The sequence below is a fragment of the Sceloporus occidentalis genome, unplaced genomic scaffold, assembly GCF_023333645.1.
Source record: "Sceloporus occidentalis isolate IW3139 unplaced genomic scaffold, rSceOcc1.0.p SCAF_68, whole genome shotgun sequence".
Classification (NCBI taxonomy): domain Eukaryota; kingdom Metazoa; phylum Chordata; class Lepidosauria; order Squamata; family Phrynosomatidae; genus Sceloporus; species Sceloporus occidentalis.
In genome coordinates, this window is record NW_028317048.1 from 1206687 (window position 1) to 1234159 (window position 27473).

Genomic DNA, 27473 nt, shown 5'->3' on the forward strand with positions numbered 1-27473 from the left:
CTGGCCCTTAAGGGGTTAACGTTATAAATAATGAAGGTAGGGTCTGACAGAACAAGGTACGAGATTCCAGAGAATATCTACAGCGCAGGTAAAATCCTGAATATACAAGTTGGAACGTTTGAAGAAAACATTTAATTTATTTTATTTTGCAGAAATTGAATTCAAGGAAGGTGAAACCCAGCACATTGTTGAGATTGAGGTTCTTTATGATGGAGTACGAGAAATGAGGGAGGCTTTTACAGTGCATCTTAAACCTGATGAAAATATGGTCGCTGAAACACAGGTACTAAGACAAAATGTGCAAATGTCCTTTATTTGGCAAAAAAAAATGCGGGGGGGGGTACCAGTTTATTACATAAGTAAATATATTAGGGGTTAGGTATGAAAGGTTATTCTGGTGCACAGTATAAAAAAATAACCTTATTACCGTAGCAATGAAATGTTCGTTGCACCAGAATTACTTTGTATACATAACCCCGGATGGGCTGCGTTCATTAAGCTTTGCAATCTGCACTCATGCAGTAAAGAAAAAACGTAACAAAGTACTCAGCGATTTATTCCCCTGGGCACACGTTCAAGTAACTAGCGCTAACTGCCCTGCATTCCTATTTTAAATTTAAAATCACTGCTTGTCCAGATAAAGACAATTCAGATCAAAGTCATTGAACAATTAGGTTCAATTAAACTAAATTAGCCGTTAAAATGTGTCCAGATCCACTCAATCTCATAGGAAACCGATACTACCTTTGCAGATATATTTAAATCCATACATATTATCTGCGTGTAGCAATCAAATGTGCCAAAAAACATATATAAACATTTTAAACTACATGGATTACATTTATATTAAAATGTTCCATTATTGCAAAGATTATTGTGAATATGTTTTTTAGCTTTCCTCCTTCATCCGGTTAGACAGTCTGACAATTCTCACCACTTGTAATATGCAAAGTGAAGTATGTAATAAATGGTTTGTGAAGTCGTTATTTAAAAGTATACTTTTGCAGCAATACTGACATAGAAAACAATTGAGAGAGCCAGTAAATTGGACAAGTTAAAAAAACATTAAAAAGCATTTTAGAAATGCCCCTTGCAATACTGTTACTTGGAAACGCTCTAGTTTTAGATTATCACCTCTTCTTTCCTCCGATATATATATATATATATATATATATATACATATATATATATATTAAGATTCCTTAGTCTTTCCTAATAATGTTTATCCTGCAAACCGTTTACTATTTTATTAGCCCTTCTCTGAACTCTCTAATATGTCTGTATCCATCTGTAGATTGGGGGTCTCCAGAACTGTACAGTACCTTATTTGTTATTACAAATAGATTAAAACCAGGCAATTAGTAATGTAATTACTATTATTTACATATGCATTTCATAACCTTCACAATTCTATATTACATCGCAATGATGTCACAATTAAAATTTTATATGCCAAAGAAAAGGTTTACTTGTCAAGGCTAAAATGTGTTTTTACTCTTCCGCGCAGGCGATGAATGCTCGTTTTTTCCTTTAACATAGTGTTTAGGCTTGTTTATAAAAACGGACTAAAATGTATCATTTTAACGTGCCGTATCACTAAAGACCCTTTCTATTAGATTTCATTGTAGCATTTTTTTAGAGGCTGTTGTCTCTTTTTCTACCTGAGATTTTAATTTTAGATAGGTCATCACAAACCACGCATTATTCACCTCCAATCAGTTAAGGTTTCGATGGGTCATTGTAACTGCTCATCGTGTCTCCCATCATTATTTACTGGACAACAGCACTGACATTAAATTTAACCATATTTAACAAACGAAGAACAAATTATTACTCCAAATATTGAAATATACTCACTAAATAAACATAACACCTTAGTGCTGTATTTTGGCCAAAGCACACAAGCTGACCCGCCACATCGAGACACTTTATTGGAGGTAAGTGGCACTTGGCTAAGGTACAATGTCTGGCCTTGAGACCAAGTAGACTTTTTATGTCTCACTCAATTAACCCTTAATAGGTAGCTCAGACCAAAAGGAGAGAGAAGGATTTCCGATTTAAATATAATTACTTTTTAATTAAAGGAAAAAAAAATTGAGCCAAAATAGTAGGTTTTCAAAGTAAAATATAGCCATATTTAACAAACAAAGAAGAACACATTTCTATCATCCATCGAGGTATTAAAACCTCATGTTTACTTAATATATATTTTTGAACATTTGGATTTGATCACTGATAATTTGTTTTCTCTCTCTCTATATATATATATATATATATATATGTGTGTGAATCAGATTCACCAAATGGAACTGTAGGGCTCAAATAGTATACAATTTGATGTTTTATTGTATAATTCTGTATAAGAAAGGGACAGTGATGCTGGAGCCGGAATATATTACCAACGCTTAACATGAATGAAATGGCTATTTTAGTTTTAGCATTTAGCTCCCTTCTATCATACAGAATGCTGATCACATGTGAGAGCGCCACTTTATGACCATATGGCAAAGTTTATCAGTCACTAATCTGCTGCTGTCATAAATACATGTGTATGGTCAAAGTTCTTCGTCTATTTTTGGTAGGTATTTCAGTAGAAGGAATGCAACAACAGAAAATGTCAGTCATTATGAATTATGCTCATTGTGCCATTTCTGAAAAAAATAATTTCAGATGACCAAAGCGATCGTGTACATTGAGGAAATAAACAGCATGGCCGATGTCACCTTTCCTTCAGTCCCTCAAGTGGTCTCTCTCATGATATATGATGACACCTCAAGAGCTAAAGACAACCCCAACCCTATTGCTGGCTATCCAGTTGTCTGTATTACAGTGAGTACAACATATACAATTCACTCACAAAATGCTGAGGTTACAATCTTTTAAACAAAAATACAGAGATTTTAGGATGTCCTTAATCAAGCAGTGTGTGTTCTAAGGCAAGGGTCCCCAACCACTGGGCCGCGGACCGGTACTGGTCCGTTGCCTATAAGCAACTGGGCCGCACAGCAGTTCTAGGCGCCGGGCGGGTGTTCATTTTTTTCATTTTAGCTCTGCTACAGGGGACTCGGATCCTCCTCTCCGGTGGACATCTGTGCGAGGCAGACAACCCCGCTGCTGACGGCACTTCCCATGGGGCTTCTATGAAGAGCGCCGGTGTTACATGACCTTCCGGTGCTCCACCATAGAAGCCCCGGCAGCAGTGGAGGTTGTCTGAGCGCATTGCACAGAATTCCCCCGACTGCCAGAGATGAGGATCCCCCCGCAGGGGACCTGTAGCTTCATCTCTGGCAGCCAGGGAAGGTCTGCAGGATGCCGCTGCTGCCGACACTTCCATTGGGGGTTCTATGACAGAGCACCGGCATAGAAGCCCCAGCGGATGTGACAAGTAGCAGCAGAAGTTGTCTACGCGCATCGCGCAGACATACATCGGCTGCCCCATGAGGCACCAGGGAGTCTGGGGGTGCATTGGTAAGTCGGGGCGCATAAAGCATATCAGGAGGCAGCGTGGCATATCTAGGGGGGCAGGGGTGCATAAAGCATATCAGGAGGCAAAGTGGCATATCGGGGGGGTCAGAGTGGCATATCTAAGAGGGCAGGGGGCATAAAGCATATCTGGGGACAGAGTGGCATATCTGGGGACAGAGTGGCATATCAGGGGGCATAGTGGAATATCTAGGGGGGCATAAAGCATATCAGGAGCAGAGTGTCATATCATGGGAGCATAAAGCATATCTGGGCGAATAAAGCATATCAAGAGGCAGAGTGTCATATCAGGGGGCAGAGTGGCACAATTTTATATGCTTTTTATGGATGAAAAGACAACCAGCTGTTCTAAGGGACAATTAGATTTAAATTATGGCTTCAAAAAACTAGACTACAATGCACATGATAAAAAATATTATTAAAACATCCTAACATTATATTTGATTAGTAGATAATATATTGTTAAACATAACATTATACAATGTTATACATTATTTATTAGTAGAGGGCCAGCAATTTCTATAGCGCTATTACAATAGGGAAGCAGGGAAAAGCTATCAAATCTCCTTTATTTGTATTTATTTTTTTTATAGGCATGTAACCCTAAATATTCTGACTATGACAAAACCGGATCCATATGCACTAGTGAAAATATAAATGACACTTTGACTCGCTACCGCTGGCTGGTTAGCGCCCCCACTGGTTCCGACGGAGTGACCAGCCCCATGAAGGAGGTGGACTTTGACACTTTTTTTACGACCTCCAAAATGATTTCGCTGGATTCCATTTACTTCCAAGCTGGATCTCGTGTGCAGTGCGCAGCGCGGGCTGTAAATTCAGATGGAAATGAAGGTCTGGAGCTGATGAGTCCTATTATTACAATTAGTTCAGAAGATGGTAAGTAATACGAATGGGGTACTATATTAGCTGTATTAGAAGGATTCACTTATTCACTCAAAAAATACACAGATGCTCTCCAGAGTTTATACTGTTGCAATATATTCAATTACAGAAGCCTGTACATGGTTTATGGTACACACTTTATAGAAGCATTTAAAAATATTTTAATCAGATCTCATTTTGTGTGTACATTCGTAATAAGAAATTTCAAACTACCTGTCATGAAACATGTTATGCTTTGGGTACTTTCAACACTCATCTGAACGTCCTCGTATTTTCTGCTTTCTGCTCCGCTTTTATTATTATTATTATTATTATTATTATCTTTTATTTATATAGCGCCAACAATTTGCGCTAAGTTCTAATTACTTAAATGGTTTCAAATGCCATAACATGAGATTAGTTACTTTTATCATTTAAACAAAAGTCACAGAAAATATAAGCACCAATCTTTTTTAGAGATGTTTAAAAGATTTCATATAGTAGGATAAAATGCTAACAATACCACCGGTCACATCTTTCGTGATTCTAGATTTATGCCTCTTTGTGAAAGCTGCTTCAAGGACTAAAAAAGCAATAGAAGTTTTTTTGTTTCCCCTAAACTAAATGTGCAAGTGCTATATTAATTTCAGTCATATAGATGTTTGTATTTTTTTTTAAGTGACAAGTATTGAATGAAGAGAATTAGTATGGCTTCATATCCTGCTACTATTCTGTTTTTTTTCTCCCTAGGACTTTGTCACCCTAGAGTACCAGGGGTGGTTGGTGCTGAACCTTTCTCTGCTAAAATGCGCTACACAGGCTCTGATGACCCAGATCATTCGAACCTCATAAAAGTCATAGTTACCCTTCCTCATATTGACGGTAATTAAACAAGCTCTGATACATCTTTGGGTTGTGACAGTTCCATCTTAGCGGTAGATGTACACATAAACATAAATGTATTAACAGAAAATGCTATATACTGATATTTATTTTATTTTTTTCCAAAAATGGTCCTATATCCCATTGGCGTCATAATATTTTTGAAAGCATAACAATGAATTAATAAATTGTATAAATATCAACATAACTGATTACATACCTGATTAAATAAATTTTTATATTTTCAAGGAATGCTACCTGTTATATCTACAAGAGAAATGTCCAACTTTGAACTCACCCTGAGTCCCGATGGTACCAGAGCTGGAAACCATAAGTGCTCTAACCTTCTGGATTACAATGAAGTTAGAACTCGGTATGGATTCCTAACAAACTCAACCAAGAATCCAGAGTTAATTGGTGAAACCTCTCCTTACCAATACAGCCCGCAGCTCCGAGGATCCAACACTCTGCGATTCTATCGAAATCTTAACCTGGAGGCCTGCTTGTGGGAGTTTACCAGCTATTACGACATGTCTGAACTCCTGACCGAATGTGGAGGCACAATTGGCACAGATGGACAGGTACTTCACGTGATATTTTGTTGCTGTTATCATTTGATATTCAAATCATATGAAGGTTCCTTCAAAAAGTGGCTCATCTTGAGGTTGCTCGTCTAGAGTGGGTCATCTAGTGGGCAGACATTGTCATATGATACAATCATAAGCTGTAGATTACATGTTAAAGACCTCTCATAATAATTAACATAATAACTACAAGAAAACATCTCTGTTGTCTTAAAACCTTGTAACCCTATATATTTTCAACAATTTTACCTCAGGAATGCTAATACTTTTTATTTTTATATTCAACAAAACAGATTTCAATGAAATTCAATAATATTAGCAAAAATATAAGTTTGCTTTCCTAGGGTTTCCCTTGATGAAAAAAGTCTTCATGATTTGTTTTTATGTTTCTATGTTGCATTTGTATTCGCCAGCCAGTCCCAGTGCAGTAAAATATTCCCATGACCCCATCAAGTCATTATATTTGTTTGATATGTGAGCTCTTCCCAGAAGCTCATTGTATGGGTTTCATTTAAAGACTTAATAGTCTCTCTGTGCTTTTGAAATTCCCATTTTCCTATTGGTAGCATAATTAACCATGCAGGGAACTTATACGTTCTGTTAATCAAATTGTTCCAAACAAATCATTTTTTATTCTTTATTTTATTGTATTATTTTTCTTATTTAATAATGTTTATATTATTGATTTTGCTTCTATTAATTTTTGTAGAAAAAAAACACAATTTGGGGCGACATATAAAAAAATATTTTTTTTTTTCATACTATAATGCCAATAATAATGTAATTGAAGTACAAAAAATACCTATAGCATGTGGGCTATTATTTTCACTCCCAGTGAAATTGCACATGTGTACAAAGGGTATTGTGAAGCCCTCTGGAAATCTCACACAAAGCAGTGCTGGAGCTGGTTGGCCTTGAATGTGTTTTCCATCTACACTGCTGAGCAAGAGATGAGTTCAATGGAACACATCTTCTGCAGGACAAATAGCTGGAGGGGAACAGGTCAGGTGTATAGAGGGGTCTGTGATGAGCAGTGGCCCCTGCTCTTGTAATGTGCATGGAGGTTGAAGGGGAAAGAGACAGAAGAAGCACTGCTTGGGCAAGGATGATTTGATTGTAGTGAGGGTCATGTAGAGAAGTCAGTGGTGTCACAGGTGGGCGAAATATTTGATTTCCTTTCTCGAAGCAGGTTGTGGGTATTAAAAGAACAGATTGTATGCTTCTCTTGTCGGATCAGGTGGGCTTATAGTCAGAATTCCTAGTTACAATAGGAGTAGAAATGGGACTGAGTTCTTGGATATTATGTAGAGCATAAAGAAATGTTGTATGTGTCAAAACATTCTCTTTTCATTTAGTCACGGGATGGTAGATATGAAGCTTTCATCTCACAATCACCCACCCATAGCTGTGCGTCAAATTCTCCCTATTATTTATTTGTTTAGTCTCACACCATCTGGTCTGTATCTTCTCATGACCCCGTCAAGCTCTAATGGCTGGTTACTGATGAGGTTTATCTATGAAGTATTTTTTTTTTCTTTTCTACCCAATAAAATGATCACTATAAGCTTCAAACCATAGCACATTTCTTCAATTCAAAGAGCAAACTGGACAATGGAAACTAATAGAGTAGAGACTCAGACCTAATAGAGTATAGACTCAGACCTTAATCACTCCTTGGTCTTGTCTTAGATTTAGGAGATCTTTATGCCTAACCCATGCGTGTTTAACCTCCCTCACTGCATTAGCCTCCACTGTTTCTACCACCCTCACACTAATGTAGAATATTCTTACATTGGATCTAAACCTCTGGCATTCTAGTTTTAGATCTAACATTTTTCATCCTTTGAAATAAACTTCTGTACTTTGCTAAATTTCCATTTATCCATTCTGTAGGACCAAAATGTACATAATTCCTGCTCAATGTCCAAGTGTCTCTGTCCTCCTTTCCTCACCTCATATACCTTTACTCTGAGAGCTTATTTTTGTGGGTTCATGATACTGTAGGAACTTCTCGCTTATGTGAGCCAAAGCAGTCTTTTTGTAAAAAATGTCAATACTTTAAGATAAATTGATATATTACAAATCCAGCAAAAGCCAACCCAACATTTTATTAAGGCCAGTGCTGGAAGGGTCCACATTAGTATATATGTTTCTTACAGGATTTAATAGAGTTCAGCACATAATTATAAACTGTCTATTGTTCCTAATCAACCAACCTCGGGAAAGGCTAATACACTAGAATATTTACACAATTTAATTCTTAAAAGTCTTGCTAGGTTATTAATTTAATTCATAGTACGAAATAATGTAGGACATTTTGAAGCTTTCTATTCAGGTGGATGGTTGTCCACTTTAAGAAAGTGTTGCCACTTGGCACACACTATACCATTGTAAATTGTGCCCAACATGTGGAGTGCCAGTAGTTTGATTACATTTTATAAAGGAACACAATAGCATGAAGCTGTAACACAGACATTCCACTTGCTATATGCTCTTACTTTAATTTAATGACTTTAATCATGTTAACTTAGGTCAAGTTGGTGGTTGGAGATACAGTGACTTGCAAAAATATTTAACCCCCCCTGGCATTTTTCCTAATTTGTTGCATTACAAACTGAAATTCATTTATTTTTTTATTATTTGCATTTCATGTAATGGACATACCCACAATTGTCCAAATTGGTGAAATGAAATAAAGGTAATAACATGTTTTAAAAAATCTAAAAAAGAAAAAAACTGAAAAGTTTTCACCCCCCTTTGCTATGAAGTCCCTAAATTAGATCTGGTGCAACTAATTACCTTAAGTTAAATACAGTCCACCTGTGTGCAATAGAAGGACAAAGTTGCGGAGAAGTACAGATCAGGGTTGGGTTATAAAAAAAAATAATTAAATCCATTATTGAGAAATGGAAATAATACATCACCACCAAAAAACTCCGCGACAGGCAGACCAAAAAACTCAGCGACAGGCAGACCAAAAAACTCAGCGACAGGCAGACCAAAAAAATCTGTGACAGGCAGACCAAAAAACTACTTGCACCAGGCAAGGAGGGCATTAATCACAGAGGCTTCACAGCAGAGATTGCAGTATCTGTTTATAGGACCACTTTAAGCCATACACGCCACAGAGCTGGGCTTAACGGAAGAGTGGCCAGAAAAAATCCAGTGCTTAAAGAAAAAAAATAAGCAAACACGTGTAGGAGACTCCCCAAAAATATGGAAGATGGTATTCTGGTCAGATGAGACTAAAATTGAACCTTTTGGCAATCAAGGAAAACGTTATGTCTGTCACAAACCCAACACCTCTCATCACCCCAAGATACCATCCCTACAGTGAAGCATGGTGGTGGCAGCATCATGTTGTGGGGATGTTTTTCATCTTCAGGGACTGAGAAACTGGTGAAGATTAAAGGAATGATGGGGCTAAATAAGGGGAAATTCTTGAGGGAAACCTGTTTCAGTCTTCCAGAGATTTGAGACTGGGACGGAGGTTCACCTTCCAGCAGGACAATGACCCTATGCATACTGCTAAAGCAACACTTGAGTGGTTTAAGGGAACCGTTTAAATGTCATGGAGTGGCCTAGTCAAAGCCCAAACCTCAATTGAGAATCTGTGGTATGACTTAAAGATTGCTGTACACCAGCGGAACTCATCCAATTTAGGGAAGCTGGAGCAGATTTGTCTTGAAGAACGGGCAAAAATCCCAGTGGCTGGATGTGCCAGACTTATAGAGATGTACCCAAAGAGGTAATTGCTGCAAAAGGTGGCTCTACTAAGTATTGACTTTGGCGAGGGTGAGTAGTTACGCACACTCAAGTTTATGATTTTTTATGTCTTGTTTCTTGTTTGTTTCACAAAAATGTTTTGCATCTTCAAAGTGGTAGCCACGTTGTGTAAATCAAATTATACAAACCCCCAACAAATCCATTTGTTCCAGGTAATGCGACAAAATAGGAAAGTGCTAGGTACTGTACTGCTCTAGCGTGAGGCTATTACTCTCAGTATGACTATATGCACATGTTATTATTAAAAGGACAGTCTAATGTCCCGTGTAGCCTCATGAATTAAGGCACTTTGTGAGTACTTTAATATGAATTCTTTAAAATGTAAAAAAAATAAAATAATAATAATGTAATCACCTTTAGTAGTTGAAGCAAAAATGCCTCTTCTGTGGTCCAATGTTTCACACAGCAATCAGCGGCAAGAAAGAGCTCCCACTGAATGTAATTTCAGATTTAAAGGGATCACCCAGCTATCGTATACATTAAAGTGCATATAATAGCTGAAGTCTCCCTTTAATTGCTAACAGATATACAGGCATAACCCGCTTTAAGGACATTCACTAGCAAGGGAACCATTTCCATTTACATACACTCGCTTAGCGAGAAAGGACACGTAACAGCATGACGCCAGCACGTCACTTCGTCTTTCGAGGATATTTTGTGTCTTTTGAGTGTTTTGTGCTGGAAATGACCTGACGATTACGTTTTCATTTTACATACACGCTAAGGACTCTATTAACCTTATAACCTTTCCTGAAAAAAATATTTCAAGCCGCATTTTTATCAGAAATGTGTACTAATGAGCAACAAATGCCCAGTATATGTACTGTCGAGTTGGTTTTTCCTCTTAAGATGGCCAAAGTAAACATCAATGTTGTACGTCTTTCTTTAAAAGAGTTATCACTTGGTCCAAACGGAATGCTAATCCTCAATATGGTGAATTACAGTACATTCTGCGCTTTACTGTAAGATGCCCGATTTCTAAACATCCCCTTAAAAGTAAGATCCTTGAATGCTATGAGACCCGAAGCCCTGTTACTCTCCTGTGACGTAAAGGGTTGAAGGGAATATTTTGAAATCTAAGAGGATAGGCTGGGCAGTCCTTGTATTGTACTTTGTCCTATGTAAACATCACCACTTGTTCAACTAGTTGCATTGTGTTTTAAATGATTTACTTTTTAAACATTCAGAGCAAGAGTTTTGGTTACTTGCTCATAATCCTAAAAACAAGATATACTGTATATTTATATTATTTTCTGCAGTTTTGGGATCTTTTATTTTGCCGGCTTGCTTTAAATAATTTTGTTAGCTGTTATTTGTGCATTGTTTCATCAGAAGAGTCTGTATTGCTAATAAACCTTTAAGGGGCAGTCCCCATCACATTTCTTTTCTGTTTGTTTATTAACCAGGAGTTATTACTAAATAATCTTGTTTAGCTCTACTAAGAAGAAAATGATCAAATGTTCTGGTCTCCTCATGTTTAATACCACCATTGCAATAAGTGCCAACTTCCAATTGTATGAACAGCACTAACCTGTAGAATATGTAAGTGTATTCTAGTGAGCGAGATTTAATCAAGTTACTATTTGTCTTTTGCGCTACCCAAATGGACATGGCTAAATAAACTCTTTTTTATTTCAAGGTCCTGAATCTCGTGCAATCCTACGTGACCTTACGAGTTCCCTTGTACGTGTCCTATGTGTTCCACTCCCCAGTGGGAGTGGGTGGCTGGCAGCATTTTGATCTCCACTCGGAGCTGCGCTTGACATTTGTGTACGATACTGCCATCTTGTGGAAGGATGGAATTGGCAGCCCTCCTGAAGCAGAACTACAAGGTACTCATCTGTAACCCTCAAATCAGCACAGCCAGATCTGCAGCTCAAATTCCTCTAGGATTAGTATATTCTAGATTATGTAGCCTGAATGCATCATAATGCAACATATCGGGAAAACCTGGATAAACGTCCGTTTCACTATGGTTCCATAAAATGCTAATTGCAAGTTTCTATACTGTGCAAATTTGACAAATAGATTGGTACCTCCTGACTCAGAGACCTTTAAATACATGCATGGCCAAAAGGAAGATGTTGTATTTTCCTTTTTTAGCCACAGATTGTTTCAATCATAAAAAATCATGTCGACATGAATATGAGAATCACATTTATTAAATAACTGCATTTCCAGTTCCCAATATCCTTCATTTAATAATTCTAAAATTACAAATTAGGCGTGAGATAAAGTAAGTAGATTGATTGAATGAATATACAAAGTCTTAGTATTTGAAATCTCAGACATATGACAAACATAAAGCATCTATGACCTCCTTTTAAAACAAATGCCATAGTATGTAGGGGATTTTAAAGCAAATCGTGTATGCAGACACAGGTCAATATCTGAGACAATGACTTTTGAGACAAAAAGTCACAACATTTAAGACTATTAACTAAAAACAAAATAAACATGTTTAATACTAAATTTTATATAGTACTTAACAAATATTGTAATTGTTATTTTACTATTATTTTATTATAGTTGTATTTTATTACAACTATAAATAATTATATTTTTTCTGTTTTCTTATTTTTTTCAGGCTCTCTTTACCCAACCAGCATGCGTATTAATGAAGAGGGGCGATTAGTCGTCAATTTTAAAACAGAAGCTCGGTTCAATGGTGTATTTGTTATGTCACACCCTGGTAAGAATAGTTATCCTTTAACAAGTATCTTAACCCCTTCGCGATGATGGATGTAGTGTTACGTCACGAGATAAAGGGATTTGACTCCAAAGGACATAGTACTTCATCCTGGCATTTTAGGCATTGATTAATCTGGTCTCCTAGCAGGTTTCCCTGCTGCTGATCACACTTTTACTAACACTTATAGTGTTCACTTACATTAAAACAAACTTCTCACTTTCTCACATGTATGTGTTACGTGACCCAGCTGCATTCTCACCTCCAATTTTGTTTGATAAATTTTGGACCAGTTTGGGGTCCACATGAATGCCGCTTCAATTACAGGAAATCCCAAAAATTTCAGGAATGTACGTATCATATATTCAATTCCTAAATGTATCATAAAGTGCTCCAAAAAGCCAGATAGGAGGGGGTTCTCCCCAACCAGCTAGAAATGCCTCTTTTAGTTTATTTACATTCATACAAGGGCATCTTAGTTCCCGAGTCATAATTACTGCTTATATTTCGGTTGACAAGTAGGGGAGTACAATACTTTTGATTTAAATTTTAGTGAACTTTCTAATAATGTCCTCCTTTTTTTTTTAGCAACTTCTCTGACTTCAATGATTATGTCGGCGGACCATCTGGGACTGACCTTTACCCTTAGCTTAGTACGGAGTGAGCCAACCTATAACCAGCCAATTCAACAATGGAGTTTTGTATCTGATTTTGCTGTGAGTGGATTACCAGTTCTCAGTATTCTCTACTGTATTTTGGTTAAAAAAAATACAATTAGCAGAAAACAGGAAAAATAGCCATGAACAGCTATAACAGTGTTCCTTAACCATCGTATTAGGTGGCTACTCTAGCATGGAATTACCGGTATTTCCTTATTATTTAAATACAGCCAATGTATCTATTATGCATACTAGCAATTATATTAAGAATTATTGTTCTAACCCTTATTTCATTAGGTCCGAGACTACTCAGGAACCTACACAGTCAAGCTCATTGCCTGCACAACAGCACCTTACCAGGAGTACAGTTTACCCACTGTTTGCAATCCTCGAGAGCCCATAACTTTTGATATTGACATCCGATTCCAACAGGTATGTCACAAGGGAATACGGGCCATCGTTCTTCCCATGGTGTCTTTGCCTCATGAGGGATGTAGGTGTTTACCCTAGCCCCAGTATTAATGGAGGCTATGCCACTCTGCCCAATGTCTACAGAGAATGGATTGAGCAGCGACTTGAATTTTTATAGTTACATGTATTTATGACTTTATGTTGATAGTCAAACAACCAATGAAAAATGAGGGCTCACCACTGGCTTTAAGCAATTCTGAATCCTCTAAAATGTATTATTCTTCCTTTAAGAACATATACAAAGCCTTACGTTCCATATTGTTATGTATTTTGTTATGGCATTTACATAACTTCAAAGTTCTCTATTGATTTTAAAATGTACCTTACAACTAGAGAACTTGGCCCTTGTTCATTGTCTCAGAATAACCTTGCACCTTATTAACTTAATTTCTGCCAGGTATCCTCCTCTTATGCTATATCTGGAATAACTAACAATTTAAGTTTTATCCTCCTCTTATGCTACGTCTAGAATAACTAACAATTTCAGTTTAGGTATTCAGAATGTTTATTGCTTTTCTTTTCAAGATTGTTCTCAAATATATATATATATATATATGTAGCACTGACAATGAAATCTCCCTCATGGTTCTCAAGTGAGAAAATGGTGCAAAACACAGAGATAAAACATAATACCCTGTGCTTTGTGTAAGACAGCCTGTAGGATCACTCAAGAGCATTTAAAAAGGTATCACAGAAGCTGCAGAAACCTTAGATCCTCAAGAATAGTAGACCAAGAGTAAAAAGGGCCTGAGGATTTCTTTTGTTTCATGAAAAGTGGGTAATGACACAGAGTAAGAGAGAGACAAAAAGTTAAGGAGCAGATTGGCCTGGGAAATAAGCTGGTAGAACATGACATGACATCACAACTCTAGGTAATGTGTGAGGGGCATGTGAGGCACCTTAGGTCACCTATGCCCATTAGCCCCAATAAACTCAAGTACAATATTAGCAAGTGTGAGACAGAAACCATGTGCATGTGTGAAAATTTGGAGAAGGCAAGATTAAACACTGGGGTAAAATAAAGGATTAAAATGATTCTTCTGACAGCATCAGGCAAAGGCCTACAATCTTTAGATTGGAGCAGTATATATATATATATATATATATATATATATATATATATATATATATTTATATATAATCTCCAATTCCTCCTCTGCCCTCCACATGAGAAAGAGTAAAAGAGAAGCCAGAGAAAAGGCTTGAAATGAAGGTTGGAAATGGCTAGCGAATTCAGATAGGGGCATAAGGCTAGAGAAACAATGGAATTATTATTTATATACAATAAAGTGCAAACTGGATTCCTAATGTATACAAAAAATCCACTCTTACACTATTGCTCCCTCCTGGTTCTTCTATATTTCCATACAAAAAATCTGTTCATATATAAATATTTAAATTCATAGTGATTATGTGCGGACAGCCCTAGAAAGATATCGGACACGAAAATGACCTGCCACCAGGCCCGGACTGGGACAAAAAATAGGCCCGGGCATTTAAGCCTGAGCAGCCCATATTAATTTATTTATTTATTGTTAAAGCCCACCCTTCATGTACCATCTTTGCATTTAATCATTCACACAAATCATTAACACATTCATTAATGCAGTCTCACAAATCATTCAAGCAATTCATCCACACATGAATTAATTAATTGTCATACGCATTCACACAATTCATCCACACATTTATTCATTCATTCATTCATTCATATACGCATTCACACTACCCCCTCTCCACATCTTATCTGCCCCTTCTCACTATGTAACCCCCTTCCCCACTTCTCACTGCACCCCCCTCCCTCACCCTACTTACCTTGTTGCCGGAGCAAGCAGCAACTGCGACCGCGCCTGTGGCAGGGCAGGATTGACTTAGGGGCTGATGGAGCTGCAGCTCCAGGCCCCCACCTTAAAATAGGCCCAGTCAGGACCAGACTGGCTGGTCCTATATGGCCACATTAATGCAGAGCCCCTTAAGCCCGCCGCAACTACCCCCTCCTAACTATCTACCCTCTCCCTCTTTGAAGTTCACTTACCTTTCAGGAGTCCTGCGGCGGGGGTGCAAGGCCTCTGCCTCCCAGCTCTGCCACTGTATGGAACAGTATAGAATGATGGGAGTTATGATGTACTTTTAGAGCATAATTATATAATGAAAAATTCATTGGAAATGGTACAGCATAACACCCATCACTCTCACGCATTTACCAATCCACACGTACATCAATCCACACGTATACACCAATCCACACGCATACACCAATCCACACGCATACACCAATCCACACACATATATACCAATCCATACATATATACCAATCCACCCATATATACCAATCCACACATATACCAATCCACACATATATACTAATCCACACATATACCAATCCACACGTACACACCAATCCACACGTACACACGTACACACTAATCCACACGTATATACACCAACCCACACACATATACACCAATCCACACATATATATACCAATCCACACACACACACACACACACACACACCAATCCACACGTACACACCAATCCACACGTACACACCAATCCACACGTATATACACCAACCCACACGTATATACACCAACCCACACGTATATATACCAATCCACACACATATACCAATCCACACACATATACCAATCCACACACACATATACCAATCCACACACATACACCAATCCACACGTATATACACCAACCCACACGTATATACACCAACCCACACACATATACCACACAACACGTATATGCCACATAACACGTATATACTAATCCACACACATATACCAATCCACACACATATACCAATCCACACGTATATATACCACACAACACATATATACCAATCCACACACATATACCAATCCACACACATATACCAATCCACACGTATATATACCACACAACACATATATACCAATCCACACATATACACCAATCAACATATATACCAAACCACACATACATACCAATCCACTCTCACTTAATGCTTTCCTACCTTTCCTTTCTTCTTTCCCTCTTCTTCAGTTCTTCTGTCTTCTCTTTCTTCTTCCGGGTCAGAGTAGTGATGTCCGGATCATGAACGAATCGTTCATTTGATCCGGTTCTTTTTAGTGATCCGGATGAGTCGGTTCACTAGACTGAACGATTCGTTTGTAGCGGTTCAGTCTGTGAATCATCATGCAGCTGTAACCTGATCCTAGAGCTGTGAGTCATCTGCAGAGCACTCTGGGGTCAGGTTACAGCTCATTAATTCTCACAGGAACGATGACTCATAGAGTCAGAGATTCGTTCAAAGAGTCGAATGATCCGAAGAGTCGAATGAACCGAAGAGTCGAATGAACCGAAGAGTCGAATGAACCGAAGAGTCGAATGAACCGAAGAGTCGAATGAACCGAAGAGTCGAATGATTCGAATCTTACAGGGATCCGGATCTTACAAGGATCCGAATCTTACAGAGATTCGAATCATTCAGAGAAAATCACTGATACCATACTTTTATAAATAAATACATTAATAATGTTCACACTGCCCCCAGGATTTAGATTCCCCTGAGTTTGCCCCCCTTTACCTATAACTGCACCTACAGTTAACTTTATTAAATTAATTAAATTAACCCTCAATCATCAGCATAAAATTAACCCTTATACCCCATCAACCATAACTGCCCCTGAAATTAACCGTAAAGATCCCATTAACCATAACGGCCCCTGAAATTAACCCTAAAGACCCCATTAACCACAACGGCCCCTGAAATTAACCCTAAATACTCCATTAACCATAACTGCCCCTAAATTAATTGCATGTACTCCAGATAAATTACCTAATAAATTGGTATGGTTGATGGGGTCTTTAGTGTTAATTTGGGGGCAGTTATGCTTAATGGGGTGTTTAAGGATAATTTAGGGGCAGTTATGCTTAATGGGGTCTTTAGTGTTAATTTAGGGGCAGTTATGCTTAATGGGGTGTTTAAGGATAATTTAGGGGCAGTTATGCTTAATGGGGTCTTTAGTGTTAATTTAGGGGCAGTTATGCTTAATGAGGTGTTTAGGGTTAATTTGGGGGCAGTTATGCTTAATGGGTCTTTAGTGTTAATTTAGGGGCAGTTATGCTTAATGAGGTGTTTAGGGTTAATTTGGGGGCAGTTATGCTTAATGGGGTTTTTAGTGTTAATTTAGGGGCATTTATGCTTAATGAGGTGTTTAGGGTTAATTTGGGGGCAGTTATGCTTAATGGGGTGTTTAGGGTTAATTTGGGGGCAGTTATGCTTAATGGGGTCTTTAGTGTTAATTTGGGGGCAGTTATGCTTAAAGGGGTCTTTAGTGTTAATTTGGGGGCAGTTATGCTTAATGGGGTCTTTAGTGTTTATTTGGGGGCAGTTATGCTTAATGGGGTGTTTAGGGTTAATTTGGGGGCAGTTATGCTTAATGGGGTGTTAAGGGTTAATTTTAGGGGCAGTCATGGTTGATGGGGTGTTAAGGGTTAATTTTAGGGCAGTCATGGTTGATGGGGTGTTTAGGGTTAATTTAATGGTGAGGGTTAATTTAATTAATTTAATAAAGTTAGCTTAAGGTGCAGTTGCAGGTAAAGGGGAATGTAAATCCTGGGGGCAGTGATTATGAATGTATTATTTATAACAGTATGGTGACATTCTCTGAATGATTACAATGCCAATGAAGGCAGAGAGTCGTTCAAAGATCCGGATCTTACAATGATCCGGATCTTACAATGATCCGGATCTTACAATGATCCGGATCTTACAATGATCCGGATCTTACAGTGATCCGGATCACTGTAAGATTCGGATCCCTGTAAGATCCGAATCTTTGAATGACTCTCTGCCTTCATTGACATCACTGGAGGCAGGGGGGAGGATTCATAATGAAAGGGGCGGGGCCAATCGTTAGTGTGCCTGCACGGAGTTACTGGAAAACAGTAACTCCGTGCAGACACACTGAGTGATCCGAAGATCCGGATCATGAATCGGATCATTTCAGTGAACGAATCGAAATGATCCGATTCACTTTAATGATCCGAACTTCCCATCACTAGGTCAGAGGGCACGGACAGCGGTGGGCGCGGCTTCAGTGCTGTGCGCCGGGATCTGACAACAGACCCCGGCGTACAGCAGCTGTTGCCGCACGGCTCACAAGGGAGCGGTATCGGAGGTCTTTAACAGACCTCCGGCTCCCTTGAGTGATTACTCAAGGGAGCCGGAGGTCTGTTAAAGACCTCCGATACCGCTCCCTTGCGAGCCTGCTCCTCCAGTGGCGGACATTACTGTCCGTCTCTGGAGGAGTGCCGGGTGCCGCAAGTCGGCACCCCCTGATGAGCGGCACCCGGTGCGGACCGCCCCCCGCCGCCCCCTGGAGTGTGGCGCCCTGTGCGGTCGCACACCCCAAAGGTCGGCCCTGCCCTAAGGGGCCGGGAAGCCCCCACCAGGGCCGGCCTTAGGGGTCTGCGGCCGCACAGGGTTTAAATTAAAACATCAGGGGTTTTTTTCCAACTTTATTTAACAACCTCCATCCACATGGAGGATGTTAAATAAAGTTGAAAAAAAAACCTGATGTTTTTATTTAAACCCTGTGCGGCCGGAGACCTGTAAGGCCGGCCTTGGTGGGGACTTCCCGGCCCACTAGAGTGGCGGACCTGCAGTTGCGGCGGGCTTAAGGGGCAGGTGCCCCTTATGCCCTGCGTTAATGCGGCCGTAGGTAGGGGCCTGGAGCTGCAGCTCCATCAGCCCCTAAGTAAATGCGGCCCTGCCGTGGCCCGGCCCACCGGGCAAATGCCCGGTGTGCCCGATGGCCAGTCCGGGCCTGCCTGCCACCATGCCATTTGCAGTCATGCAATTAGATATACATGCTTCTTTATCTGGTACAGACACACATATAGAATACAGAAACTAACTCACAAACTTTCTCTCATCCTAAAAGCCACCAAGAAGGTCCAATGTGTGATTCATTGTTTATGGCCACTAATGCGCAGTCTTCTGTCCCCTAGGTGAGTGATCCGGTACCTACAGAGTTCAGTTTGAATACACAGATGCTGCTTCTCTCAAAGAAATCTCTCTGGTTGTCGGACGGATCCATGGGCTTTGGACAGGAGAGTGATATCGCTTTTTCAGAAGGTATCCATTTATTAATTGTGTTACATTTTTTTTATAGTTGCTCAGTTTCAGGGATACTGTCAGAGTTTCCATGGTATTTACAAGAAAGATGTGAAATGTATCTATCTAGATCTATGTAAAAAGCAACAAGTTCAACTTTCAGTGCATTCCCTGCTAATTTCTTATTACCGTATTTCAGGTGATATAATTTACGGCCGCGTGATGGTGGATCCAGTGCAAAACCTGGGAAATTCCTTTTACTGCAGCATTGAAAAGGTTTTTCTATGTACGGGGGCTGATGGATATGTCCCCAAATACAGCCCAGATAACTATGAATATGGCTGCCTCGCAGATTCGTCTTCACTGTTGTATCAATTTAAGATTTTGGTAAGAGTCCTATACCTTAGAATCTGTGATTCCATCTAAACCGTGAATCCTAAATGGAAAAAACACTCATATTAAGAAATATACCTAAAAACTATATGCATGTTGTATCAAATAAATGGGCTGTATTTCTATGGATCAGTATTAAAAGGGGAACTCCAACCAAATTTTTTCATCATTAATCTGAAATAAAAAATACGTTTTCAAACAGTTTTGTTTTTTTTTAAACAGTCTAGTTTCTGCATAATATAATGTTTCCAGAGAGCTGCATATTATGTATGCGTCCTAGCTCTGTTATCTTATTCCAGTCTATTAGGCAAATACCTGTGGAAAAATTGACTTCATTAATATTGCCATAAAGAATCAATCCAATGTGGTGTTTCAGCAGGGAAGATCACCCAAAATATTGCATGCCTGACAATGATGGCAGCCTTGAGGTTTTTGCAGCAAATTAATTGTTTTAATTGTTTGTTTGTATATGTGTTATAGGACAAAGCTCAACCAGAAACACAAACTATTAAATTTGGGAGTGTTGCATTTAATGCCAGACTGGCTGTAGATGACCCTGAAGCTTTGCCATTGGTCAAGCAACCTGGATCTGATGGATTTAAGGTTGATTCGTCACCTCTTTTCCAGGTGAGTAGCAAATAACAGAGAACAGTAAGTAAATGCCTTAATTTGGGGTTTCCAACCAGAGGCCATCAGCCTTTTTTCCTTATCATAAGCTTTACTGTCTGCCTACATGACCAGCGGTTCATTAAACTGTGGGGATGTATGTATATGAACACAAATTGCTACAAAAATCATTTGAGTGTGGTGGTATTACTTGTGTAAATATGAATTTCAGGACTCCTGGAGAAAAAAACTGTAGCTTTTGTCACCCTCCTTTAAAAAGCCTTAAAAGTAACTTAAAGAAAGAACACCTTCCTTCATTATTCTTTCACCTGTTTTATATTCTAGAGCCAACAATTAAGGTATTCAGGTGGTCACAATTCAATATTCATAGTTTAAGTTTTTCCCTTTCAGATATCCTTGGGTCGTGAGTGGTACATGCACACAATTTATACAATGAGATCAAAGGAAAATGCCAACAGAGGTATTGGTAAAAGAAGTGTAGAGAACCAGTACCATTCCTTAAGTATTGCCGCACCTTCACTGACTAACCGTAAGAAGAGAGATGTCAGTGAAGCCCCTCAGATTGCCCAAGAAATTGGCATAGAAAACAACAGAGGCACCAACATTCAACATATTGCATTGGAACGCAGCAACAAGAGACAGATCCCTCAGAAAGAGGTCAACCTTGATGGTATTATCCCAAAAGAGGTCAATAATAAAGAGGGTGAGGTCAGCATTGTCACCATTCTGGTGGTCATCGCAGCTATACTTCTACTCGCAATCTGTCTCATCGTTATTGCTGTTTTATTACTCAAACAGAAGAAGAAATCCAAAAAGAAGGAAGACGGTAAAGAGTCTGGGAGCAGCGAGCCCATGATGCCTCCTCGTGGGTATAGTACGGACAGTTCAGAAGTTTAATAGCCAAGAACTCCTGGTGAAACCAATCAAGGTTGCCTCAAAACACAGCACACCAACCATTTGGTTCTGAAAAAAATGGAATTATGTTTTCTTTACTCAAGACTCATGGTTGGTCCGACTTCGAATGCCTTGCATATAGTTTGAGTTACAACCACGAGACACAAAAATGGAACCATCACTCATAATTATGATTTTTGTATTACAGCAATCCTGACAGCATTATAACATGCACTGCATGGAGAGGTGCGGAACAAAAACTGTCAACATGAAATGTGCTATTGTATTTCTTCTTTTTTTTATTATTTAAAACAAAATTATTCATTGGTGCTGATAACTCATCTCTACTCACAGAGAGAGGGTCTATTTTAATGTTATCTACTAACTTTGGAGGTTCAGTGATTATCCTATACATTTGTCTTTATTGCGTAAAAAAAAGTAATTGATGTGATTAGAAAGTATTAGAATGTGAAGGCATATTTATATGGGACTAGTTTCCCTACCGATCCTTTTACCAACTATTTACCGCACTAATAATTGTGGATGATGTACAGATAAACTATAATAATACTATAACATCAAGATCCAAGGGTCAATATTTTCTCCAACATGATGTACATCTCTGCAAAGAGTTACCACTCATATGGCTTTAGGGATGTTGGCGATGGTATTATCATGAGATCATTATTTAAAAAAATTGGGAGTTGCTATTGGTTGATAAAAATGACTACATGTGAACATAGTACTAATTTTGTAATTCTTCTGTAATCACTTTGTGACAATTATTGGCCATTTAGGTGACAGATTGCATACCATCTACAACTCGAAGGACAATAGAAAAACGTTCCGTACATTTCAGTAATAGATCACCAGATAATGGTATAGCTCTATTACAATAGAGGATATGCATAGAAAGGCTGGTTATTTGGTAAAAAAGTTATCAACTAAACAGGAGTACAAGTCTCCTGTAAAAAGTATTTTGGGAACACGTAACTTATTTTGGAAATCATTGAGCCTCCTAAAGGATATGTTGGTATTTAATATCATGTATTTGCATTTGTTATAATGTGCACAGTATATATTATATTCATATGAAATGTTTTACTTCCGATTAATGCTTCTAGGACACATCATGACCATCAAAGATATCCAGATTCTTACTGTACCTGGAATATGCAAGTTTTGTTCTTTTTACCCTTTGAGGGCCAGAGTGTAGGGTGCACAATTGCTTTATTATTCTGACCTTTAAAGAGTTAAACGTCTATTCATTTAGGCTTACGTGTTTATCTTTAAAAGTGCATGGGATTTGTGCTTGAAAATTGTTAATATTATCTGTAACTTTTAGTTCTCTGTTTTCTGTTTCTTTATACATAAACCAAAGTTAGAGATCAATGTAAACATGTTACAAAGTTCTTGTTACTGCCAGTTATTTTGGTGAATTTGTCTTTTTTCTAAACACACCTTTCATGTTTGTACTTCAGGAATTGTAGTCCATGATTGAGGCTTCTGTGAATCTGCTGATAGTTTTGCTTTTCTAGGCTATTGTGTATTTTTGGAGAGGGTTAAAAAAAAACTGTTCAAGTAAGCAGAACCCACTTGTCTGTTAATTGAAGATTTCTGGTAGCTACACCCACGATCGACCATTCTCACTCCAGTCTCCCATCCCTAATTTACTCCCAAAATGTGTCCTGTCTTCTCCCTACATCCACCTCAAGATTTAAAACAGGAAAGAGACAGTGGCCCCTGCTATGCCTATAGGCTCTCAAAAATAAATATATTTGTTCTTACTCCAGAGTGAACTCTAGATGCAAAGTGACATAAATTGGGTCCTGGGATTTTTCAAGTTTCGAGAATAATAGGTCTCTATCACAGAATACAGGGATATTTCACATTGCCTCAATATTAATGTCTAAAGGCTTTTTACATGACATTACATTTATTGATAAAGAGCCGGCAGATTCCGCAGCTCTGTTACAATCAGTAGAACAACACATACAATAACAAATTGGTGCAAAGGAAAAGAGGGCCCTGCTCTTGGGAGATTTGTACCATCATAAAGAGAAAAAAATGAATGAAAAAATCCATGTTTGCTGGATATTTATGAAGCGCATACAGTATTTAGCATATTGAACGGTACTGCTCTGTAGATGTCTTGTACTTTGCTTTCGCATAGGCTAGTTGGGTCATCCCAGGGTATGGTTTTCACTACTACATGTCTTCGGTGGCCACTTAGAATGCTAAATACCACCACTCTTGTTTGGCCAGTAGATGTAGAAGATAGCAAAAGCCTTCAAGTGCTTACTTTTGAAGACCTGCTTCTCTTCGATATATATGCATGTTTATGAAACTAAGATTTACAGTTCTGCTCTAGAGTGGTGCTACCTTGAAGGTTTATTTTCGTTGTATGAGATAAATGTCTAATACATTGGAACTATCTCTTCATTTATTTACTTGGGACATAATAGACTGTTCCCCTCTCAACAGTCAGTGGGGATATGTGGAATAACACATGCACAGTATAGAAATTTGGGTGGTGGGGTCTAACTGAGATTCATATAACGATGGATATCATATTTCATGTAAAGATGGATAACCTGAAAAGGGAATTCTATGACAAAGACACCTCTTCATATGTTAATGCAGCAAACACATAGTGCTGCTATATAGTTTATTAATATTTATTAATTATTCCATTGCTAGAATAGTGACGATTACCAAATTAGCGTTGCCATAGTGGAAAGTTATGGTTATTTTGGGTTAGTTTCACAAAGTGCAATATTAAAGGACCTGTATAAAATGCCATCTTTAAGGGTGTTGGACAATAGGTAAATAGTCATATCTTGTACGAGGACACATTTTAACATCATTTAAGGAATTTACTGTTCAGGGGATGTTCCATTTAAAATTGCATATGAAATATAAATGTATATCACCTCAAAATAGGACCATTGACATAAAGGTAAAATTGTGGGAAACGGTGCGTACAAATGGAGTCAAAACTACTGCAGTTTTAATGCTTTTATACCATATTTTATCAGTCTTGCATTGAGATAAATGTAGCCCTCTTTTTCAGTGATTTCCTGGCTGTGCATCAGAATTCCAAATGGTAATTTCTCGCACCTCAAAATAAAATCATTATTAATGTCATAGTAGTGTAGAAATTATGTTTCTCGCCATTACATTTCTTCAATATAGGTATATATTTTCTAGCTTTTTTTAGATGGTTCTCCCCTTTAATACATTTATATCTCTGTCAATATAGCCTTAAATATGTGCCTGAGAGAAATAGATGTATCGACATTTTCTATAATTGTATTTTTTACAGTTTTTTTATACACACCTAACTGATGTTCAGCCTGAAACGGTTTGTTTAAGACGTTTATAACAATATTTAAGAAATGTTCAATTAACTTTGAATTGTATAAGGTATGAAACGGGCTTGATCGAACATTTTGAATTGCAATTCGAAATAGCAGCTTTTGTAATGTCTAAGTTCATCTCTGACAGAACGACATCAATAAAGCAAACTGTAACATGGACCTCTAGCCACAATGTGGTCTGCAATAAACATTTGTTTTTCCATTATGTTTGTATTTTTTAACTCTATTTGCATTTCACATTCTGTATCCTGATATACTAATACTAAAACTAAGTAAACTTACTACAGAGCTACTACAGATAGTAAATCATTGGTAACCATTTATTGAAGAAACAAGATCCTAATAAATCAGAGGTGAGGTCCAGATTATTCGGCCCATCTAGTCTGCCCTTGACTTACTTCAACTAGCACGGTGGCCAAGTGGAGTCAAGACACCAGTAACAAAACGCTAACAGCCAGTTGGAGAATGGTTCTGTTGTTGGATACTATTCAGTCCTATTTGATACACCTTAACTAAGACTAAGAAGAGTAAATATGTTATAAATAATCTTTGGGAATGCATAAGGTCCTAAAGCCCCATCAATACTTTCCAAATTCATCAAAAAACATATCAAACACTAAAAACATTATTACAGTCTTGTGTATATGTATTTGTGTATTCCTACATTACTAAAAAAAAAGAGTGTCTTATGAGATTCTCTATGAGTTTCTTGAACGGGGACACACAGCACAAATGGTTATATTACACTGGGGGTACATATTCTGGTATAAAGTGACCTTATAAAACTGGAAACTAATGCAGTCTGCAGGAATATTTCATTGTTTTCTATTACTAAGATTATTTTTCAAGTAGTCACCTTTTATACATAACGTCAAGCTAAGCAGGGCATGATGCATGCCTGAACACAAGATCAAGCAATTATTTCAAGGTCACTGGGAAAAGGGAGCACAACAGCACAGCTTTTAGTGCTATTATAACAACTTGGTATTTTGTGTTTTCTAATAAGTGTAATCAACTCTATCAAGAGTGTGTGTGTGTGTGTGTGTGTCCTGCGCATACATTTATATGTTTATACATTTATTAAACAAACATGACAATGACAGATCTTTTGTTTATTGGTGTGTATCTTTTGCCTGTGACATAATAAGTGCTAAGGTATACAGTTTCTTCCAAGGCACAAAGTAATGGATTGATTTGAAATTTATCTTCACTGCTTTTTTACACTGCTTTTTATCATACGACAGTATATAAAAGTCAATATATTCAATAATAAATTCAATTTTTTTTAAAATTTTTGTCATCTGGTGTGCAAAAAAAATCAACTTTATACAGTTATATGTGAAGGAGCACAGGATTCCTTTAAAGCGATGCTTTCCGAAAAATAAAATGTTATGTTTGTGTGTATAAACACTGTGATTCAGCCACTATATATAAATGTCTCTGAGTTAAAAATTGATGTAAAAAGTTTATTAAGTTTATTAACTAAAGAGTGTCAACTCACTAACTTCACTTTATATTATTAAGTGGCAGCTCTGGCAATGAGCTGGTTCTGTATAATGTATAGTTCAATCAGTGATTTGCATGATTGCTCCCTAATTTAGCTATGTATTATACAGGATCAGCTAAACCTCTCGCAGTAGAAGCTTGCTATGATTGGCCCTTCATAATGCATAGTGAATTGGGTGACTTGAATCCGCTACCCTCCAGCCAACACCCTCTTTATTTAACAAACCCCTATATGAGAGGCTGTGCTACGGAATCTGTTGGAGTTATATAAATAAAATTAATAAATGTAATATAATGTGTATAATGAGGGCCGGGGTGGACCGCAAATGAAAAGCACATGAAAATGGTGTTACACTTTTATACTCTTGCAATGTGCAGTCATGTGTAGCCAGTTGACGATCACACACTGCCGGATCTGATCCGCCGTTGGAGCAACGGCATGGGTAAATATATAGGCATTTGCCCAGTGCGGTATACAACCAGTCTTGGCCTGTATACAACTGTGGCCGTTACATCTGAGATTATGCATTATACATATTGCCAGGTAACATTTAGCATGTGCTGGCATAATGCATGTTAATCTTGTATATCATGTTAACAACGGGCCACTGTGCAACCCTTTTGCTGAACTCTGCTCGAGCAAAACCATAATAAGATGTCAAATCCCATCAGGCTAATACAGTGAGGGAATTTATACATGAATGGGATAGGCATACAGCTCCTGATTCTAAGATAAGACCAAGCACTGATTAATGAATTAATGAATGGTTCTTACCTTTGATTAACTATGTTACTATGTTTTTATGTAAGCTACAGAGGAAACACAATTACAAAAGATGATATAAACAGGAGAAACATTTTTATGATAATGTTCCTATGTGATCATATTCAATAGTACCTCATAACCGTTACAGTATTAAAATGCCCCTCACCTGGGAAAACTGACATATAAACTGAAAATTCCACAAAAAACGTAAAAAACAAATAACACCAGCTGGAAAAAACTATACAGCAGAATCCATGAGCAATAAATATGTTCTGTCTATTGCAGGCACTGTATAAATTAATAGACGTAATACAGTTTATTAGTTACTGATGCTTGCACTGCTTCAGAAGCTGC

At 38.0% G+C, this 27473-nt stretch overlaps 1 protein-coding gene across 1 annotated transcript in view; it reads left to right on the forward strand.

Moving 5' to 3' along the window:
• The window catches only part of FREM2 (FRAS1 related extracellular matrix 2), a 74688-nt gene extending 53218 nt beyond the window's left edge, over window positions 1-21470 (forward strand). Inside the window, exons 12-24 of the mRNA XM_089493907.1 lie at window positions 153-283; window positions 2671-2829; window positions 4077-4380; window positions 5116-5247; window positions 5497-5828; window positions 11257-11449; window positions 12205-12309; window positions 12895-13022; window positions 13263-13397; window positions 19448-19574; window positions 19753-19940; window positions 20427-20573; window positions 20964-21470. Of these exons, the coding sequence (XP_089350033.1) occupies window positions 153-283; window positions 2671-2829; window positions 4077-4380; window positions 5116-5247; window positions 5497-5828; window positions 11257-11449; window positions 12205-12309; window positions 12895-13022; window positions 13263-13397; window positions 19448-19574; window positions 19753-19940; window positions 20427-20573; window positions 20964-21470 (2588 nt within the window). The remainder of the gene's footprint in view (window positions 1-152; window positions 284-2670; window positions 2830-4076; window positions 4381-5115; window positions 5248-5496; window positions 5829-11256; window positions 11450-12204; window positions 12310-12894; window positions 13023-13262; window positions 13398-19447; window positions 19575-19752; window positions 19941-20426; window positions 20574-20963) is intronic.
• The last annotated feature ends 6003 nt before the right edge of the window (window positions 21471-27473 follow it).